Source organism: Carlito syrichta, unplaced genomic scaffold (genome assembly GCF_000164805.1).
Source record: "Carlito syrichta isolate Samal-C Ts95f unplaced genomic scaffold, Tarsius_syrichta-2.0.1 Scaffold289289, whole genome shotgun sequence".
NCBI classification, from domain to species: domain Eukaryota; kingdom Metazoa; phylum Chordata; class Mammalia; order Primates; family Tarsiidae; genus Carlito; species Carlito syrichta.
In genome coordinates this window covers 114,619-133,708 of record NW_007233385.1, presented here as the reverse complement: position 1 = coordinate 133,708, position 19,090 = coordinate 114,619, and the positions used below count along the sequence as shown (strand labels likewise).

The following is a 19,090-nucleotide window of genomic DNA, read 5'->3' as shown; positions in this document are numbered from 1 at the left end:
GGCATGGTGGCTCAAGCCCGTAATCCCAGCACTCGGGAGGCCGAGGCAAGAGGACTGCCTGAGCTCAGGGGTTTGAGACCAGCCTGGGCAACTCGGTGGGACCTTGTTTCTACAATAAATTTAAAAAAAAAAATTAGCCGGGTGTGGTAGCGCACGCCTGTAGTTCCAGCTACTTGGAAGGTTAAGGAGGAAGGATCGCCTAAGCCCAGCAGGTCGAGCCTGTGGTGGCTGTGAGCATGCCACTGCACTCCAGCCTGGGCGACAGAGTGAGACTCCGAGTCAAAAAAAAAAAGAGGATTTGGGAGGAATTCTGGGATGCTCTGGGATCCTCTTCTGTCTCAGAGGTGTAACAGATGCCACTGAATTTCCTGTCTTCCTGCAGCACCTGCTCACTCCCAGAGCTGTCTCCCTAGGATGGAGACTTCAAATGGACAGTCAGGCAGCAGCCAACTTGCAGAGTGGGGAGGCGGCCGAAGTTCAGAACCAGCCATTACAATGTTGAGGCTGGTGGCACCAGTGTGAACGGGCCAGCGGCTGGGACCCTGGCAGCTCCTCGGGCCCTCAGGCCCCATCACCTGAGCTGGCACAGGGGGCCACTGGTTAGGATTTCATCACTGCCATGATGGAGACCTGTGAGAAGAGAGATGGGCAGGGCTGGACAGCAGCTATACTTGCAGCCTTCCCCTCCTCATGCCCTCTTGAATGTGGCCAGGGAATAGGAGCAGCCCCAGCTCCCCAGAGCTCTGCCCAGGGGACCTCACAGGAAAAGACTAGGACGCCTGCTTTGGGCCATTGGGAGACCCCAGGCCACAAGCAGCCCAGCAGGAGAGTTGGACTGGGGGTCATGTACACACCTCCTGGAGGGACTGACCCAGCATCTCTTGGCTGTGAATGGATGGCCTGTGGAGAGAGAACCAGGTCAGCCTCCCAGACCTCGTCCGAACACATAGGGCCTGCACGCTCCTAACCCACCTCCCGCTAGACTCTCCTCCCAGGTCAGACCAGCCAAGAAGAGTCCCCAGGCAGGTATGTCTGCTCTGGTCTCTGCCAGGACAAGGAGGAGACTGGGAGTGTGGGGTGGGCAAGAGAGAGCCAGGAAGAGACAGGTGAGAACTAAGATGCCAGGACCCCAGTTTCCTGCTGACGACACTAGGCCTCAGAGTCCTACCTGTCTATTCTGGTTGCTATGGTCACTGTGAAGGCCCCCTCTGTGTCTGGCAGGTAGGTGGAGGGCACAATCCTGTAGGTCCCCGCAGGCAGAAGGCAGAGCCGGCTTACTTCCTGGGCGTAGCAATGTGGCACACAGCTCAGCAGTGGTTCCTGCTTCAGCAGTGGGGGTGTACCCTGGCTCTCACCACCCTCCAGGACCTGGGGGAGGCACAGGCTCAGACGGGGGAGGCCTGCTGTGCGGTGGGAGGCGCTGCACACAGCTGGGAGGTGTGGTCTCCTTCCTCACAGCTACAGCTGGGGACGCACAGCCTGGGGACCTGGTCACAGTCGGGTGCCTTCTACTTGGATGCTCCCAGCTCTCCTGAGTCACATACAACCTTTTTCCTAGAATGAACATTGGACTCACCTCACCAAGGCCTGGCCACCCTTACCAGAAGGTACAGTCTGTGAGGTCCAGGCCTAGAGGCATGTCAGTTCACCAGGGAGCTGTAAAACTGCCTAGCCCACTCCAAACACTCAGACAGGCCACTGGGCTCTGGTATTTTTTTCAGAGCCCCTGCAGACCCCAGCAGGCAGCCTGGAGTGAGAAGCAGCAAGATTTCAGGAGTCTCCCGTCAGCTATCTGTAAACCAGGTTATAGCACCTTCTTAATCAAGGGAAATCCTGCTCTTTCCTCCCCCAGGTCACCTGCATTCCAGGCTACGCATGCCACTGCACAACAAATCCTCAGGCACCCTCCAGCACACAGTCTTCTGGAGGTGGACCCCAGAGCAAGCCTAGCCTCTTGTGGATGGGGAGCCTTCCATTGTCACCAGGGTCTATGACCTGACGTCAGCAAGTAGCCTCTCTCTCTTCCTTTGGCTACAAATCTGCTGAGTGTCTTCAACTGCATTGCTAGCGAGAGATAAGACAGAGCAGGGAACCTGGGCAGCATCTGTGACTTACTGACATTTCCTTGGCACAGGTACTCCTCATCTGCACAACCTCCTCTCCCCTGTGCAGCAACATCTGGCAGAAGGACCATCAGGGTCCCCATCACGAGGTGCCCACAACTGGCTTCCCCTTCCTGACCCCATCCTCCCTCCACAGTGACCCTGGGCTTACATCTCCCTCAAGTGACAGTAGAGACACTGTCAAGCTGTCCTGTGTTGTGCCTTCTGCCTGCTGTCTAGGATCCAGGCCCCCTGTGTGGCTAAGCCCACCTGCATGCTCCTGCAGCCTCAATTGCTGGCTTCCCAGCAGGGGACCCATCCCTGATAAGCTCCTTACCCATCTGATTCTGTGTCTGCTCTGACAGCCTCTCTCCACCTGCTGAATTCGACAGCACCACACAGTGGACTGCCTGATGTACCATGCTGCTCAACAATCTTGGCCATGCATGGGTCACTCCCTCCTTCTCCTGCTCTTCTAGCCACCTCAAGTCCCTCCTCACCAAAAACCCAGGCCATTGCTTCTTCCCAGCTCCTAGCCAGCACTCACTCCAAGGAGCTGCCTGTCATTGGCTAGGCCATTCAGGTTTCTCCCTCCTGCATTCAGGTACCCAGTGATACAGGGCTAGGGAAGGGCAGGTGGTGTGACTTGGGCAGTTCCTGGGTGTATAAACCACTCCCCTGGACATGAGTCAGGTGGGACCTCCCTGCAGTCACCTCCAGGGGCCACATGGAGGGGCTGAGTCTCCACCCTGAACTCCCAGAGCAGCCCACAGAGCCCAAGGTCCTGGGGTGGGAGGTGGGGTTCTAGGGAGAACAGACCTCTAAACAGTCGTTCTGAGTCAAGGTTGAGTGGACAAGGGGCTGCCTGGGCTGACTCCAGTAAATACAGACTTTCTAAAACTGAGAAAGGACTCTTTGTGACCAGTCTGCCTGGCTGACATGCCCAAATGACTGGCCAGAGCTCTGTGTCACACCAAGCCATCCGCCAAGACAATGGGGACCAAGATGCAAATTCTCCGAGGGGTCTCTCCTTACTCCCTTGGCTCCCGCTCCCTCCCTGGGGTGAGGGGCTTGCCTGGAAGACGTGGAAGCCAATGGGGTGAAATTCGCTGTTGCTGAGCCGGCAGTGCTGATGCAGGGTGAGGCGCACGCAGCGGGGACCAGGACCCTCGGGGACCGAGAAGGGGAGGCAGGGGTTGGTGGGGTAGGAGGCAAAGTTCCTGCTGCCCCCAGCGGTCTGGCCAGCTCTCCAGGAGCCCCGCAGCTGCACGATCCCCCACTCCCCAGTGGGCACGGCTGCCCCAGGGGCGACGCTCTTGGCCACTGCCCTGACGGCACTGTTGGGAGAGACAAGGACGGGAAGGCACTGGAGGTGGGTTTGGGGTGTGAATCATGGCATGAGCACCCACCAACCCTGGAGAGGAACTGCTCGAATTTTGCTCTGAAGGGCCCTTGCTGCAGCCTCCAAAAGCAAACAGCCCGTATCGGCTCCTCACCTCAGGGAGACTCTCCCGGTAGAGAAGACTCGGAGCAGGAACTGCCCAGACACGTCCTTCAGGAAGGTGCTAGGGACAGCCAGGTAGTAGCCCGGCGAGAGCTCACAGTGTAGATGGACCTCTCGGTCGTACGCGTGGCACACGGTGCCAGCCACGGGGGGCGTGGACAGGACTCTAGGCAGGCTGACCCGCCGCTTCTCCACCTGTAAGCATGCAGGCAGGAGGTTCAGTGGAGAGGGGAGGCCTGTGGCAAACACCCTGGCCTCAATAGATAAAAGTGCCAAGGCCTGTCAGTCTTGCTCGCCCTCAGGGGTCAGCTGGAAATGCCCACAAATGCAGGGCTTCCCCAGCCCTGGGGCCCATGTCTGTCCCAGTGTGAGCCTACAAGTCCTGCAGAGGAAGAAAATAACCTACAAGTCCTCCTGTGCAGCAAGATACATCCACATAGGGCTGGGCCCACTAAGAAACCACCTCTTTTGCAAGAGGAAAGGAACATAATGTAGGCCACACCCACAAAGGGACTGGGAACAATTTGGTGTGAGCTATCACACCCTATCAAGATACACAAGTCCATGAGCAAGTAGGCAACACACTCTTGACAGGACCACACAGGCCCTGCTTGCTAACGTCTCCTTCAGTTCTTCCAGGAAACAGCACTCTTTACAAACTAGTTGCTGAGCAAGTGACAGACTGGGCCTCAAAGCAATCTCATGAGATCAGTGTCAGGATCCCCATGTTGCAGCAGAAGAGACTGAGGGAGGAAGGCAGAGGTCACATAGCAGTAGCAGAGCTGGGGTTTAGCCCTGGTGGCTTCTACTCTCCCTGCTTTAGAAAGGCATGGCACAGCCAGGAGCCAATGGGCCAGGCCCTTCTGTTGGCCTCTGCCCTGGCTGCAGCTGCTTTATTTCCTTTTGCCATCAGAGCACTCAAGACAGACAGAGGAAGCCCAACCATGTAGATGCAGGTCAGAGCACCAGCAGGTGTTTGAACCCCATGAGGCAGCCAGAGGAAATGGGAGATGGATGGGACCCTTGGCAGAGCTGCATGTGTCCTGGTGGGATCATTTCTGGAACCCAGACCTCTACGAGCCCCTACACCACCAGGCAAGGAGCCAGGTAGTGCTGAGTTACCTTCCAGATGTGCAGGCCCACAGCCTGGTAGTCCTTGCCCTGGAAGCTTGCTGGGCTCCATGAGGTCTGGTTGTCGCCTACCAGTGCCTGGGTCCGGCCTGCCCAGTCCGCCATGTGCATCCTGGGTCTCTGCAGGACGGCAACGTACACCTCGCTTGGTTCTGAGACCCGCAGCCAGAATTTGGGGTTGCTGGGAAAGCCGCTGTTGTTCCGGCAGCCTCCTGCCGATTGCCCCTTGACCCACGCCCCAGGCAGTGCCCGGGTGTGGCAGAGCACCTTTTCTAGTACGAGAACAACCATGCATCAGCCTTAAGAAGGGGCGCCACAGTGCTTCCCACTATCCTGACAAGCTGAGGCAGGGTCTGAAGATCGCTACGGTCACCTGGAAAACCAGCACCTCCCAAGAGCCCACCTTCCTCCCACCTCCTCCAGACCCCTGGGATGAGGAGGAAATGGAACAATTTTCCACAGTAGAGAAGCAACAAGGGCTTGGGCAAGGGTGCGCCCAGCGTCACCCACAGTGGAACTTGGGCTACCTCCTCAGTGTTCTCACCTCAGCAGGTAGAGTAGCTCCCAACACAGCCCCTCAGGGTGTTACCTGTGTAGAGACTCTGCAGGTGGCCGGCCTCTGTGACTGGGTAGCCAATGGTGACCTCATCAAACTCCCTGAGGAACTCTTCCTCCTCCACCCAGAACTCCCCTTCCTGGAGCTGGGACAGGAGTTCAGCTGCTTCTGCTGCATCTACCTGGCTCCACCCCTCACCCCTGGAAGAAACCTTATTTCAGCAAAAGTCTCTCTCAAGAGCTGCCAGCATCAACTGACAGGCAGGGTGGGAGAGAACCTGGAGGGGCCCGAGAGCTCTGGGTTCCTGTGTACCCTTGATGGCCTGGCTCCACAACCCTCTCCCATGCTCAGAGGAGCATTTCAGTGCTAGGCCTTCTGAGCAGCAGGCACCCATCAGAGCCCTTCTTCTCCCTCAAGAGGTGCTTCTTGCCTCTGAATGTGTCTTCCCAGGGCTGCTCCTCCAGAGCTCAGAATGACGTCTTGGATGAAACCCCAGGGCCAAGGGCCACTTTGGACCCAGGCTTCATGAAGACTATATGGGACAAAGACAGAGGCATGGGGGCCCACAAGCAGGTGCTAAGTGAGCCTTGCTGGAAACATCCAAGTACTGTCCTGACAGCTAGAAGTGACCAGGGCATAGATCAGATGGGCTCTGAGGAATGTTCAGAACAGAACATGTAGACATGTACAGTCTCAGGCCAGGCACAGTGGCTCACACCTATAATTCCAGTACTCTGGAAGGCTGAGGCAGGAGACTTGCTTGAGCCCAGGAATTCGAGAGTCGCCTGGGCAACATAACAAAACCCTGTCTCTATAAAAAATTTAAAAAAGAAAAAATAGACATATATAGTGTCAACAGGCCCTCTTCCCAACAGCAGCAAGGCCCGGCCCTTGCACTCACCCCTCTCTCCAGAGCCCCTGCCAGCACCGCCGACCCCAGGGGTTATGAATCCGCAGCAGCAGGATGCCCTGGCCGGTAGGACTCTGGAGCTCCCGGAGATCCGAGACAATGAAGGCATGAAACTCCCCCAGCTCCCTGGCACCTGCGTGAGGAACAGCTCAGGCACCAGCAAGATGCATTATGAAGCCCACATACTGACAAGGACGCACAGGTCTCTGTCTCCTTACCCAGAAGATACTCCAGCCAAGCTTTGGCTCCATAGGAGGCCCCGGGTCATCATGGACCATAGGAACTCCTTTCCTAACAAGCACAGGCCAGTCAGCTCAGAGGTGTCCTTACAGAACATACTGAGACATGGTGATGGCCAAGATCTGGACCCTTGCTCAGTTGCCACCAGGTCTGGTGCTGGGCAAGTCATCCCTCTCTCTGGGGCCCAGTTGTCACCTATACACATCTGTGCAAGATCTGGCACAGGGCCAGTTCTCAAACATGCCACTACTATTACTGTGATTGATGCATCTGCAACTGCAAAGAAGCAAGAGAACTCTCCTCTAGGCAAAGCCAGCTGGAGGCAGGAGACATTTGGAGAGCGCTCCCACTAGAAATGCCCAGGAGCACGCAAGGTCCAGAGGGGGACGGCTCCACTTGGCCAGAGACCTTGAGACAGATGGATGCAGAAATAGGAGTACAAACAGAGAGGAGCACCATATCCATGGAGCCCAGTGGCCCAGAAGGAAGAAAAAGACTCCTGCAAGGACTTCAGTGCTTCAATTAGAAGAACACGGCCCAGTGCCATGTTAGCAGAATCCAGTGCACTTACAGTGCCAGCAGTCATATCTCTGCCTGGGAGCTTTCTCTAAAGACTGAACTGCCAGGGATTAGCCCTACCTCACGCTGGGAGGGAGCAGTTTGAAACCAAGAGGTCCCACAGAGCTGATGTTTAATATGCTGGAGCCCTCACTTCCAGGAGGGAGGCTCTGAGGCCCATGTCCTACACCGTGTCTCAGTGAGTCTGGCAGGAAGCACACGCCCTCCGGGCTTCTGGCCCCTCCCAATGTGCTCCTAAATCCTATCACACGGTCTCCCTGAGTGAGACCCAGACCAGGGCCTACACCAACCTTCACACACATGCTGGGCAGTGTGACTGTCAACAGGTTTTGATTCATTTTGATATTCATATTCTTTGACCAAAATTATAAAAATAATCCTAAAATTAAAAAATTATACATAAAGATGTTCACAGCAATATTATTTATAATCATATAACATCAGAAAGACCTTAAATATCTAACATCAGGGAAGGATTAAGAAGACAACGGCAGGCTGGGTGCAGTGGCTCACGTCTGTAATCCCAGCAATTTGGGAGGCCAAAGCAGGAGGATCACTTGAGGCTAGGTGTTTGAGACCAGCCAAGACAATATAATGAGACCTCAATACTACAAAAAAATAAAAAATAAAAAAAAATTAGCCAGGAGTAGTGGCAAGCATTTGTAGTCCCAGCTACTTGGGGAGGTTGAGGATGGAGGATCACCTGAGCCCAGGAGGTAGAGGTTGCGATGAGCTGTGATTGTGCCACAGTCCTCTGGCCTGGGTGACAGAGTGAGACTCAAAAAAAAAAGAAAGAAAGAAAATGGCAAACCCACTAATGAAGTAAAATGCTGACAAAACTTACATAATAACATTAAAATAAGAGAATGTAAAATGCCTATGTTTATGAAAAAATGAAGAAAGTGCACTAGAAAGTCACATGCGGTTATAGTCAAGCGATTTTTCTTTCTTTTCCTGTAAACAAACTTTCTTTAATGAGCATACATCTCACTACAATTAAAGTGGGTTTTGGTTGAGCCAGCTTGCCAGCTGGCCAAGAATGGCACATACAATGGGCTTCAACTTGGGCAACTTGCCTCCTAGAACACCTCTGCGTGACAGTGACCACCACATAGGTTCCTTCTTCATGACAGCTGAAAGGATTGGTCAAGGGAAAGAAGGATCACCTCCCTCTGCAGAAGGAGGACAGTAGGGAAAGTCACAAACCCAGGACACTACCCTTGAGGACAAATTTCCATTTTCCTACTTAGTCCTAACAGGGCTAAATAGTTACATAAAAAGTTACTGTGTGCCTGAGGCCAGTCTGTGAGGGGCAGACGTCCTGCAGCCTCACCATGCTGGCCACAGGCCTTACCTGCTCTGGGGCTGAGCACCGAGCAGCTGATCGAACACCGGTCCTTCAGGTGGAGTAGCTGCCGACAAGTCCTGCGCTCCAAGCTGCCAGGTGGGCTCTGCTGGTCACTGGCTGCTGCCAAGTCCTTCAGATTCCACCTTTCTGCCAAGCCACCGGTTAGGTCCACCAGGGCATCTGCCACCTGACCTGCCCACAGGTGTTCATAGGACCCGTAGACCCTAGGGCACACAATCACAATGGAGTGGGCTTCTGGCACTGGCATGGCTGCCTGCCACACTCCTGTTCCTGCGCCTACAACACTCATAAATCATCTGATCCACACTTCCACTGTGCCTCTTTATTCCCCTCTTTGTCTTCTACCTTGTCTTCACCAAGTCTAGATTTGGCCTCATCTTCAAACGCCTTCGTTCAGTGTCCCATGAATACCCTGATGTTCTCTGCCCACATTCAGATCCTTTTGTGGCTCTAATGTGGACACGGGTTTATGGTAGGTCAGTGCAAAGGCTATGAAAGCCCATGCCCCTATCTTTTGAGCTCAAATTAGCCCAAGGGATGGAGGGACTCACTGAACACTGATATCACCAGCCAGCCTTCCTAAATCTCTCTGCTCACATGCCTATCTAATTGGCTCAGCCTCCCTTAGCAAGAGGCATTCTAAGAGGAAGATTACTCAATTAAGGCTCATGGTAAAGTCTTGGTCTCTGAGTCAGGTTCACAATAACCAAGTGCTGGTGGACCTGGGTGGCCTAGTTCCTCCCCAATTTTGAACATTCGAGACACCATCTCTCCTGAATGTTCAAAAAGAAATACACAAAAGCATATTATTTCTTGTTGGCTGTAAGAAAACTAAAAGGAAGACGACGCACATCCTCTCCTTGTGGAAGTGATGACTCCATGCTCAACTTTGAAATGAAAGAAGGAAAAAGAGGCGGCAGGGGAAGGGGATGAACCACAGGTCCAAGGGCAGAATTTCTGCAACTGACCAGCCCCTCAACAAAACGGGCTGCCAGACCCCAGAACCGAAAAGGGTTCTGCAGCCAAAGCAAGTAGAGCTGCACCTTCCAGGGCAGCCCTTTGGCCCCAGCACACGTACTTGGCGTAGACCTTCTCCAGTAAAGGAAGCCAGAACACATCCTCCCTCTGGCAGCGGGAAAAGCACAGTCTCCCTGCAAGGCATGGCAGGCGGTCATCTGTGGTCACCTCCACCCAGTGTCCAAATTGCCAAATGCGACAGGTGAAGGAGCCCCGGTACTCCTGGTCGGACCAGCTCGGCTGTCCCGGAGGAATGACCTTACATGCAGAAGGAAGCAAAAGAAGACAGTGAGAAACAAGTGTCACCCTGTGCTCTTTAAGGCATTCTAACCACAGCACAACAACAACTGACCCCCTCCACAGGCACTGGCTGTTTGCAAAGAACTCTATTCCACACCTAGATGCCAGAACTCATGCAAAGCTCAATCACTGGATGCAAACTTAACAGATCTTTCATTCAAATATTTTAGGACCACACTGAGGAAGCCAAGTGTCCCTATATGTGTTCTACTGTCCTAACTAAGCATCTGACCTGAATCTAAAACACATGTGACTTTCAAGAGCATGAGTGACCCAATTCTCAACAAAGCCAGTTGTAAACAACATGTCACCAGGGAACAGCAGTCCCCTCTTGCTGCTGGGGGCCTGACGACCCACATATGCGGCCAGCACCCATTGCTGGGCTTCTTCAGGGGTTAGTGTTCTGATCCAGCACTAGGAGAGAATCCAGGCTTCACACCAGGCAGACTTGGTGTGGTCTTGGCTCTGCTGCTTATTAGCCAGAAACACGATGACAGTGGCTTTACCATCCTCACTTATTAAAAGGGTCAAAGCTGGCAAGGCTGTGAGACAGAGTCAGCAACTGTGACATGCTTAACATGGGGCCTGGGACATGAGCAAAACTCTGAACAAGGTCACCACTGTCAATGCTGTTGCATTAATCAGTAATACTTAGCAATGAGCCAAGCATAAAACAGTGAACATTCCTAGGTAAGGAAAATCAGAGACATTCTCTGCCTGTGGTATCTGCCTAACTTCAGAAACAGTTTTTTTTCTTTTTGTCTTGTTTTGTTTTTAGAGATGAGTTCTTGCCAAGTTGCCCAGGCTCGTCTCGAACCCCTGGGCTCAGGCAATTCTCTCGCCTCTGCCTCCCAAAGTGCAGGGATTACAGGCTTGAGCCACCATACCCTCTAGAAACAGTTTTAATAACCTTTTGCAAATTTATATTCAAAACTTACCAAAAAAATCAGCTAGCTTAGGAAACATTCCAAACCAGGGACAGAGGCTCCCTCAGCAGTCCTGTCCTCTGGACTGGTGCATTTGTCTCTTTATTCCTAATGTGTGGCTCTGAGGTCATGGAGAGCCTGGGGCTCAGAAGAGCACTGAACAGGGCAGACACCTCCCTGATGGCAGCCCTCCTGCAGGGGAGGAACAGTCCTTAGTCTCTGCCTAGGAACCCTCATACTTTCCCCTAGCCATCCTGGGCAGTCATGGCAGAGGTACCCACACAGCAGGAGACCCGCTGAAGCAAGGTTCTGCTTTGGGAAGAGTTCCAGGTATGTGGCAGGCAGGTGGACACATGCAGCAGAGAAACTGGCACCATCACCAATATGGGCAAGGAGGCAATTCCACACCTGGTCCAGGAGGTTCCTGCTCTTCTGCAGCGCAGCACACGCACACAAGAACCAGCAATCCCCCAGCAGCCCTTGCTTCACCTGTCCTTCCCATGGGTTATCTGGAAACAGCCGGGGCGAGGCACAAATTTCCTGAAAGAAAGAAAATTATCCAGAGTCAGATCATGTCTGATGGTTCATGTTTCAAACTAAGAACTCAAGGATCTAGGTGAAGGGGGTTGAAGAGGAGATTCTGATCATCAATGTTGCCAAAAAGGGGACAGGAAACAGCTGTCTTCTTACAGCCAGTGTCCTTCAACACCTCCTGGCTTCAGATACACCTGTGAAGCTTGGATTCTGGGATGTCCATCTCTGGCTATCTTCCTTATTGGCAAAATAAGATTTCACCATGTCCCTTCTCGAAGCAGCTAAGTGTTGGTTTAGAAAATAGTGTTACTTTAAATTCAGGATGGCAATTCTCAAATGAGTCCTCCATTCTGCTGGGAAGCCTGTTTCTCTAGAAGCCTCCATGTCCAATATCTCCAGACTATTTTATACCTTCTGCTTTTTCCCAATCATCTCAAAATATCCATGCCCCCCTTGCCCATGCCCCTTTGAGCTGCTCACTTTATCTCCTGCTTCACCAGAACCCACTGAGCCTGACCCCCTCTCCTGCTCTCCTGTTGCCTCATAGCCTGGACTCCTCCCACGATTCCTCTCCTACCACCTAGAGCAGAATCCACCAGCATAAAGACAGGAGACATGTTCTTTAGGATACTATCCCTTGGCACCATATTTGCCCTCAGGTTTCCCCTCATTGACAACATTCTCAAAAGAGCTGCCATCTCTACCTCCTCTCTCCCATTCACTTTCAACACAGGTCCCTCTAGCTTCCGAGCCAATCACGCTCCCCAAACTCCCTATATCAAAGACACTTCCATGTTGTTAAATCCATTGGGCATGTCTCTGTCCTTGTCTTTCCAGCTACTCAGCAACATTCAGAAAAGCTGGCCATCCCATGCCCTTAAAGTGGTTCCTCTTGGCTTCCACAGTGCCACATGCTCCTGGGTGTTTTCTCACCTCACCGCCTGCTGTTTCTGGAGTCTACCTGTCAGGCCACCTGCCTGACCCCAAGAAATGTTAGTATTCCTCAAGGCTCAGTCCTAAGCCCCCCTTCTTCTTTACTAGTGATTACCGCTGAGACACCTTTCTAGGACCTGCACTATAAACCATCTAGTACGTATCAATTCCCAGATGAAAGCCCCTAGCCATCTTCCTTAGCTCCCAACTTTCATATCTACCTGCCCACCTGACAGCTCCACCTGTACATGTGAGGGCAAAGCCCAACTCTAGGTCACTCCCACGCCCTACCTGGGACCATCATCCACCCACCTGTTCAGGCCAGAAACCTAGAAGGCATGCTTGATTCCTCTGCTAACCTCATCCTCTATTTCAATCAGTCACTAAGGACTATCAATCCCCCCTCCAAAGTTTTTCTCAAATCCATGACTCCAAATCCATCTCCTAATTGCTGTCACACTAATCGGAGTCCCCTTCAACTTTCTCCAGGACCACTGTGTGGCCCGCTTGCATTTACTGTTTCCCACCTGGGAGCAAGAGTGAGCTTCTTAAATCATAAGTCCAAAAGAAACACTCCTCTCCTAAAAACCTTCTACTGGTCTCTAACTGCACCTAAAAATCAATGTTTTAATAAAATAAAACCCAGATTCCAGTGAAATGGCCTGTAAGGCTCTTCATGCTCTGACCCCTTGCCTCCATCCAGGCCCTTCTTTGTTGCTCAAGGAAACCAGGAGGCCTGTCAAAGCCACTTCAGTCACCAGAGCCAAGAAGTTCCAGTTCAGTTCAAGTCAGTTGTGTCCACTAAGACCATGTCCACTTAGGGCAGTCTTATTTATATCTGAAAATATCAACATAGCACTAGGCCAGAAAATCCCTCAGAGTGGCTATTTTTCAGTGTTTACAACTGGAAGTGCATGTGCACGAAGTTCAAAACTGACATTCTACCACAACTTTGTTTTGTGGGCTCAGTCTGGTCATTCCAGAAGAGCACGAGAGACCCTCACTGCCTGGAGGAGTAGACGCAGATAAGCACAAGAAACGAGAGGGGGCCGCTGTGGCCAGAACCGGCATGCAGACTAGAAGGCAGGTGTGGTCAGACGCTCTTCAGAGCAGAAGCAAGGAAGTGGAGCTGGGCTTGTGTCTCTGTTAAGACGTCTCCCTCGTTGTGCCTAGATTCTCCCGGACCAGAGCTCTCGCAGGTGGGGGCCACGATCTCGTCTCGAATCCTTTAGGGTTTGCCTGGAGTCTTGCTCGTTCTGAACGGGCTTGAGAAGGGGACACGGAAGAGGGGTGCCTAGGAGCCTACTTCCGAGGGTAACAACAGCAGGTCCCACGTCCGGAGCGACTCCGGCCGCCCGCTCCCCCTCGCCCTGCCCCCCGCAGTCTGGCGAGGGGCAGCATCTTAAGAAGCCAGAAACAGCGTCCGCGGTACCCCGTCCTACCCCACCTGGGGCCGCCTCCACGTGATGTCCTCCCGGAACTGGGCCAGCGGTGTGGACAAGTTGAAGAAAAGCGAGGAATCCGAGGCGGGGAAGGTGGTGTCCCGGAAGAGCTCCCTCGCCGGCACGGGCGACCCGCCCCGGCCTGCCCGCATCTTCGGTGTCCCAGGATCCCATCTGCAGCCCGTGGACTCCGGGTCGCAGCCCCGGAGGGAGGGTGCGTCATTCACCGCCCTCCCCCAGGTCCCTTACCCCACTCAGCCCTTCCTCCCGGCAGGACCCGCAGATACTAATCAGGCCAGGGCGCCTGCCGGCTTCGTCGCCCCGGTAACCACCCTGCAGCCAACCAGGCGCGTCACTCCGGGTCACATGACACAGCGGCCCACTCGCACTCGAGCTTTGGGAAGTGCGCGCCGGACTTCCGAATCCCAGGAGACAGGGCTCGCGAGTTCGGCTCTCGCGCGGCCGTGCTGTCAACCCCGCTGTATTTTTTTCTTTCGGGGCCGGTGGGACCCGGAGCTGTCCCGGCCAGGGCTTATACCCAGAGTCCCAGTGGGCATTGTATTCTCGAGACGGTGCGGCTCGGGCCGAGGCGTGGGGGGTGTTGGGCTTGCAGGCTCTTGGAGCTGCAGGGACTTGAGAGGCAGCCTCGGCGGAAGTCGCTCTGCCGACTACAGGTCCCAGCATGCAGCGCTGCTCCTAGAATGTGTCCTCCTTCCTACTTCTGTCCGCCCCTTGGCCTGAGCCGCCCGTGGCGGCTGGTTGCTGGGAGAAACTCGCTTGGGAAGGCGAGATGCGAGCTGCCACGGCTAGCGCTAGTGCCTGCCACTGTTGTGGTTGCGTTTAGGGGTCCTGGGGAATGGAACGGTTCCGAGGGAGGGACCTGAGGTAGCGGCGTCGCCAGGGTTGGGCCTTCCCAGGCCTAGGCTTTGTCTCCAAGCATTTGTGGGGCGAACGCTCTGGATCCCACCCCGGGGCAGGGGTGAGGCCAGAGCATTCCGCTGAGCATTCTCCTGTCCCCAGATGGCCAAGTCTGGACCTGGTGACTGGACAGTGACATTCCGGACTCACAGTTCATGGCCACTCAGTCCTGGGGAGGTGAGGACAGTGACAGTAATCTCCGGACCTGCTCGAGGAGTCACCCTTTCTGCAGGAGCCTATCCTTCCTTCCCGGGAAGGAAGGCGGCCAGCCAGAGATTTGTTCTCTGCCTGCCCCTCCATGCCTGCTTCACTGAGCTTGGAACATTTACAGAGGGCCGGGCAGGGAAGGAGAAGGGAACCTCAACTCTTCTAATTACAGCTATTTGCCACCTGTTAGAGCTTCTCAGATTGTGCCTTTTTAGGCCACTTTTACCCAGTAGTGGTATATGAAGAATGATAAACTTGAAGTCGGTTTTTGCAGCTAGAAGAGAAAGGTCCCTACTTTTGGAAGGGAAATGGAACCTGGTTCAGGAGTCCCAGTTTTGTGTGTGGGTTGCATCTCCTCCCTCTGAGAAGCCAGACAGGGACTGCATGGGAAGCTGTTATTCAGGTGTCATAATGCTGGGCTAGTTTGATTCCCAACAGACCCAACCTCATTTTCAGGACCCAGGGTACTCCTTACTGTGGTTCTAGAAAAGAGCGTGACCACATCGCCCAACACCTCTCTGGGATGCTTCATGCCCACTCAGCACCCTCATGGTGCAGTCTCTTCCAGAAGTTGTTTCTGACTTGGTAGGCAGGTGACTGTACCACAACTGAAAGGAATCAAGAAGAGCCTGGGCTCTGCTTCACCTAGAGATCCTGGAAGAGAAAGAAACTCATTTTGCCCAGGTAGCACATATGGGTGGGTAGTAGAGCAGGGGTAACCCAGGATCCAGACTTTCCTTGGGGGCCTTTGCCGTGCCACTTGCCCAGGCTGCCAGGATCTGGAGAGGCAGCAACTTCCTGGTCACAGCCATGTCCAGGGCTGAGCCTATGTCCAGAGACAGATCTCTAGGATCTGGAAGAGACCAAGAGATGATTGGTATCGGGTAGGCAGCAGTCCAAGCCTACAGGGGCAAGTGAATGACCAGCACAGCTAGTGCTTCAGTCAGGGATGGCACAGTGCAGGCCTGTATTGACCTGCCCCCACCATTTTCCCATAGTATGATTTGGATGTGGTCTGTCCCCACCAAGACTGTTGAAGTTTGATCCCCAATGTGGCAGTATTGGGAGGTGGCACCTAGTGGGAGGAGTTTGGGTAATGGGGACAGATCCTTCATGAATACATTGGTGGCCTGTGTTGGGGGTGCTGGAGTGAGTTCTCTCAAGAGTGGGTTGTTAACCAGTAAGGCTTCCTTGGTTTCTCTCTCTTGCTTCCTCTCACCATGTAACCATGTGATCTCTTCCCGTCCAGTTTCCACCATGGGTTGATGCAACGTGAGACCCTCATCAGATGCAGCTGTTCAGTTTTGAACTTTCCACCACAATTGTGAGCCAAATAACCTCTTTTCTTTATAAATTACCCAGTTTCTGATATTCTGTTACAGCAACACAAAACAGACTAAGACACCCCATGTGCCCTCTGGTCCTATCTCAGCCATTTCGGGCAGCATTCCCCTCACCCTTCTGGGCTCATCCCCAGTCCTGCACATAGTGGGTCTTCTGGCTCCTGAGATATCAGTAGGGTTTGTAAGCAGCTTGGATTGGTGAGATAAGAAGGGGTTCTGGAGGCAGCTGGTACATGACCCCAGTCTCCTCAGCTGTGGGCTCTTAGACTCAGGTACTGTAGTTAAATTTAGTTAGGGCCCTCAATGCAAGGAAGGAACACCATCCCCATAGTGCAACATTTGAAGGTTACAGGAAGATAGGGTCCTGCAAGCAGGACTAGTTCTCCTGGTGACCCCACTTCCATTCATTAGACTCTGAAACACATTTAACCACTTCCTTCCCGAGTTTATGGATGTTAATGGGTTCCATGGACTCAGCCTTGCCTGCTTCCTCCCTTTCTGCTGCCCCACTTGTTTTGCCTGGATGACTATCCTAGTTTTTCAAGGGAATGCTCCCTAACTTCCTTGGCTGGGAGGGAGGTTTCTTCTGAGCCTTACATTTCCATTTGTACAGAAGACAATACTTAGGCACTTCTCTGTGCTGGTGATTGCATTCTCATGGAGATACAAAGATTAAAAATTAGAGTTTGTCCACAAATTGCCTAGAGTTAGCAAAGATTGCCCTTCATGGAATTGTCGCAAATAGGGAAGAGTGGGGGTGGGGTTCTTCTGCTCTTTCCCAGCCTGGAGGTTCCAGCTGAAAGAATCTTCCCAGGCAGGGCTGGAGCAAGAATTAACTCAGTCTTAACTGCAACCCATGCTCAGTTCTCCAAGAAGAGTGAAGAGGGTTACATCTGGGGCATCCCCTGAGGGCTCAAAACGGCCATCCTCATTTGAAACGTGTTGAGACACTGAGTATGTGTGTTTCTTACACATCCCAGAGGTAGCTATGCCTGTCTTGTCTTACCAGTGTAAACTTGAGCTTCAAAGGGAAGAGGTGGCAGCTCAGGACCACACAGCTGTAGGTAGGACACAGCAGCTCTTTGGAGCGGGGCAGCCAGTGTAAAACCAGGCCAACCACTGCTCACTGCTCACTTCAGCGGGAGAAATGAATGGTTTGCTGATGATATTTCAGCTAAAGCTTTGTGGGGTTTTTTCCCAATATAAATAAAATACATGCTCCTTATAGGAATTTTTGTCCTGTTGGTCCCCAATGGGCATGTGTATGTTAATTGTATTATGAACATTATGCAGATAATTCCTACAGTTGTCTTTAGTCTTCTGAGGTGAGCATATTTCTGATGTGGGCTATTTTCTGCATTGTGGGTGTTGTATTCCCTTCACACTGTGGAATTTTTTTTTCTCTTTGCTCATTCATTTTGAACAAGGAGAGGTTTATCTGGGCTGGCTGGGTGGGCAGGGGATAGTGATCGCCTTTGCGCTCTGCCCATGCCTATTTAAAACCTTGCTCAGATCCCATGCTGAACCTAGTGACTCTGCAGACATCCTTGCCAAGCTCCACATTTAGCTGACATTTCCCTGCTCTTGGGCTTCTTTTTTTTTTTTTCAGTTGGAGTCTCACTGTCGCCCAGACTGGAGTGCAATGGCCACTCCCGGCCACCGCAGCCTCGACCTGCTGGGCTCCGGCGATCCTTCCGCCTCAGCCTTCCAGTAGCTGGAACTACAGGCTCACGCTACCATGCCCGGCTAATTTTTTTGATTTATTGTAGAGATGAGGTCTTGCCTGCCCAGGCAGGTCTCGAACCTATGGGCTCAGGCAATCCACTCATCTCAGCCTCCCTAAGGCGCAGGATTACAGGCTGAGCCACCAAGCCCGGCTTCTCTTGGGCTTCTTTTCTCCTACTGTCTGACCCGGTGACTATTCAGAGAGAAAATGAAAAAAGAAAAAAAGGAAAAAGTCTTAACAGCGAACATCTGATTCCTTAGTAAAAGAACAATCTTGTTAAAGTAGACAGGTTGTTAGGTATCACCTCCAAAAATGTTAGGTCAGACCTGCCAGGGTGTGTGTCTGAAATCCGGTGCTACGTGAAAGATGCAAAGAATTGCACAGAAGTTAGACTGGAAAATACAGTATATTTTTTTGTTTGTTTCGTTTTGTTTTTTGAGTTGGAGTCTCGCTCCATCACCGAGGCTGGAATGCAGTGGCAAGCTCACAACCACCCCAGTGTCAACTTGCTGGGCTCAGGTGAATCTTCTGCCTCAGCCTTCCAAGTAGCCAGAATTACAGGCACACAGTACCATGCCCGGCTAATTTCTTATTTATTGTAGAGAGTTCTCACCATGTTGCCTGGGCTGGTCTTGAACCCATGGGCGCAGGCAATCTACCCTCCTCAGCCTCCCAAAGTGCTGGGATTACAGGCTGAGCCACCGAGCCCGGCCTCCCTGGTTTATTCAGAAAGTAAATTAGAGAGAGAGAGAGGGAGAGAGAGAAAGAGAGAGAGAGGAGATTCACCTCCCCAAGGTGAAGCTAGAAAATATGGTGACCATAGTTCAAGGAGCCACATGGTCAGAACACAGCTTAGCAAAGCAATGGCAAATAGAATAGCTGCTTAAAGTTGAATACTTTTAAACCTTCCCTTTTATGGGGGGCAGGTCTTAAGGTGATTGGGTGGTAGTCTTTTTCCATGTCATCACAAAGTAGACAGGTAAGCGCAGGTGCTGACATCAGGTGATGGACAGCAGGCAGGTTAGCCACATGACAGTTGTCATGGTGATGGGGTCTGTGTCACCAAGGATTGATTAGGTTAACTTGGGTCTTATGGGTAGAGGCAAATACTTGAAATAGAAATGCTAATTAAAACAAGCTGGGGAGGGGGTTCTAAAACAATTATCAATTGCCACCTCTGAGAAACTGATTTTGTCCTTAGCTAGTGATTAGAGGGTAAATTAAAGTGAATTGCTAGAAAAATATAACCAAGCTAAGCAATGATAAAATGACTGCTCATTGGGTGAACTGACTCCATGTTATGTCCTTTCGAGGATAAACACCTTATTGGGTGCTCGCTGCCTCAGGCAGCTT

The 19,090-nt window shown here is 52.5% G+C and overlaps 1 protein-coding gene across 2 annotated transcripts; it reads right to left on the bottom strand.

Moving 5' to 3' along the window:
• Positions 1-271: 271 nt before the first annotated feature.
• CAPN10 (calpain 10) lies at positions 272-13,774 on the bottom strand. Of its 2 annotated transcripts, XM_008054236.2 has the most exons (12): positions 13,549-13,774; positions 11,043-11,174; positions 9,470-9,666; positions 8,377-8,594; positions 6,195-6,336; positions 5,327-5,493; positions 4,729-5,009; positions 3,599-3,801; positions 3,178-3,439; positions 1,169-1,368; positions 855-900; positions 272-630 (listed from the first exon to the last, which is right to left on the bottom strand). In XM_008054236.2, the coding sequence occupies exons 1-12, from the start codon at positions 13,693-13,695 to the stop codon at positions 601-603; spliced, it is 2,025 nt and encodes a 674-aa protein (XP_008052427.1). In that variant the 5' UTR covers positions 13,696-13,774; the 3' UTR covers positions 272-600. The 2 variants fall into 2 exon arrangements, with proteins under 2 accessions (XP_008052427.1, XP_008052428.1); XM_008054237.2 differs by lacking the exons at positions 3,178-3,439; positions 3,599-3,801.
• Positions 13,775-19,090: the final 5,316 nt, after the last annotated feature.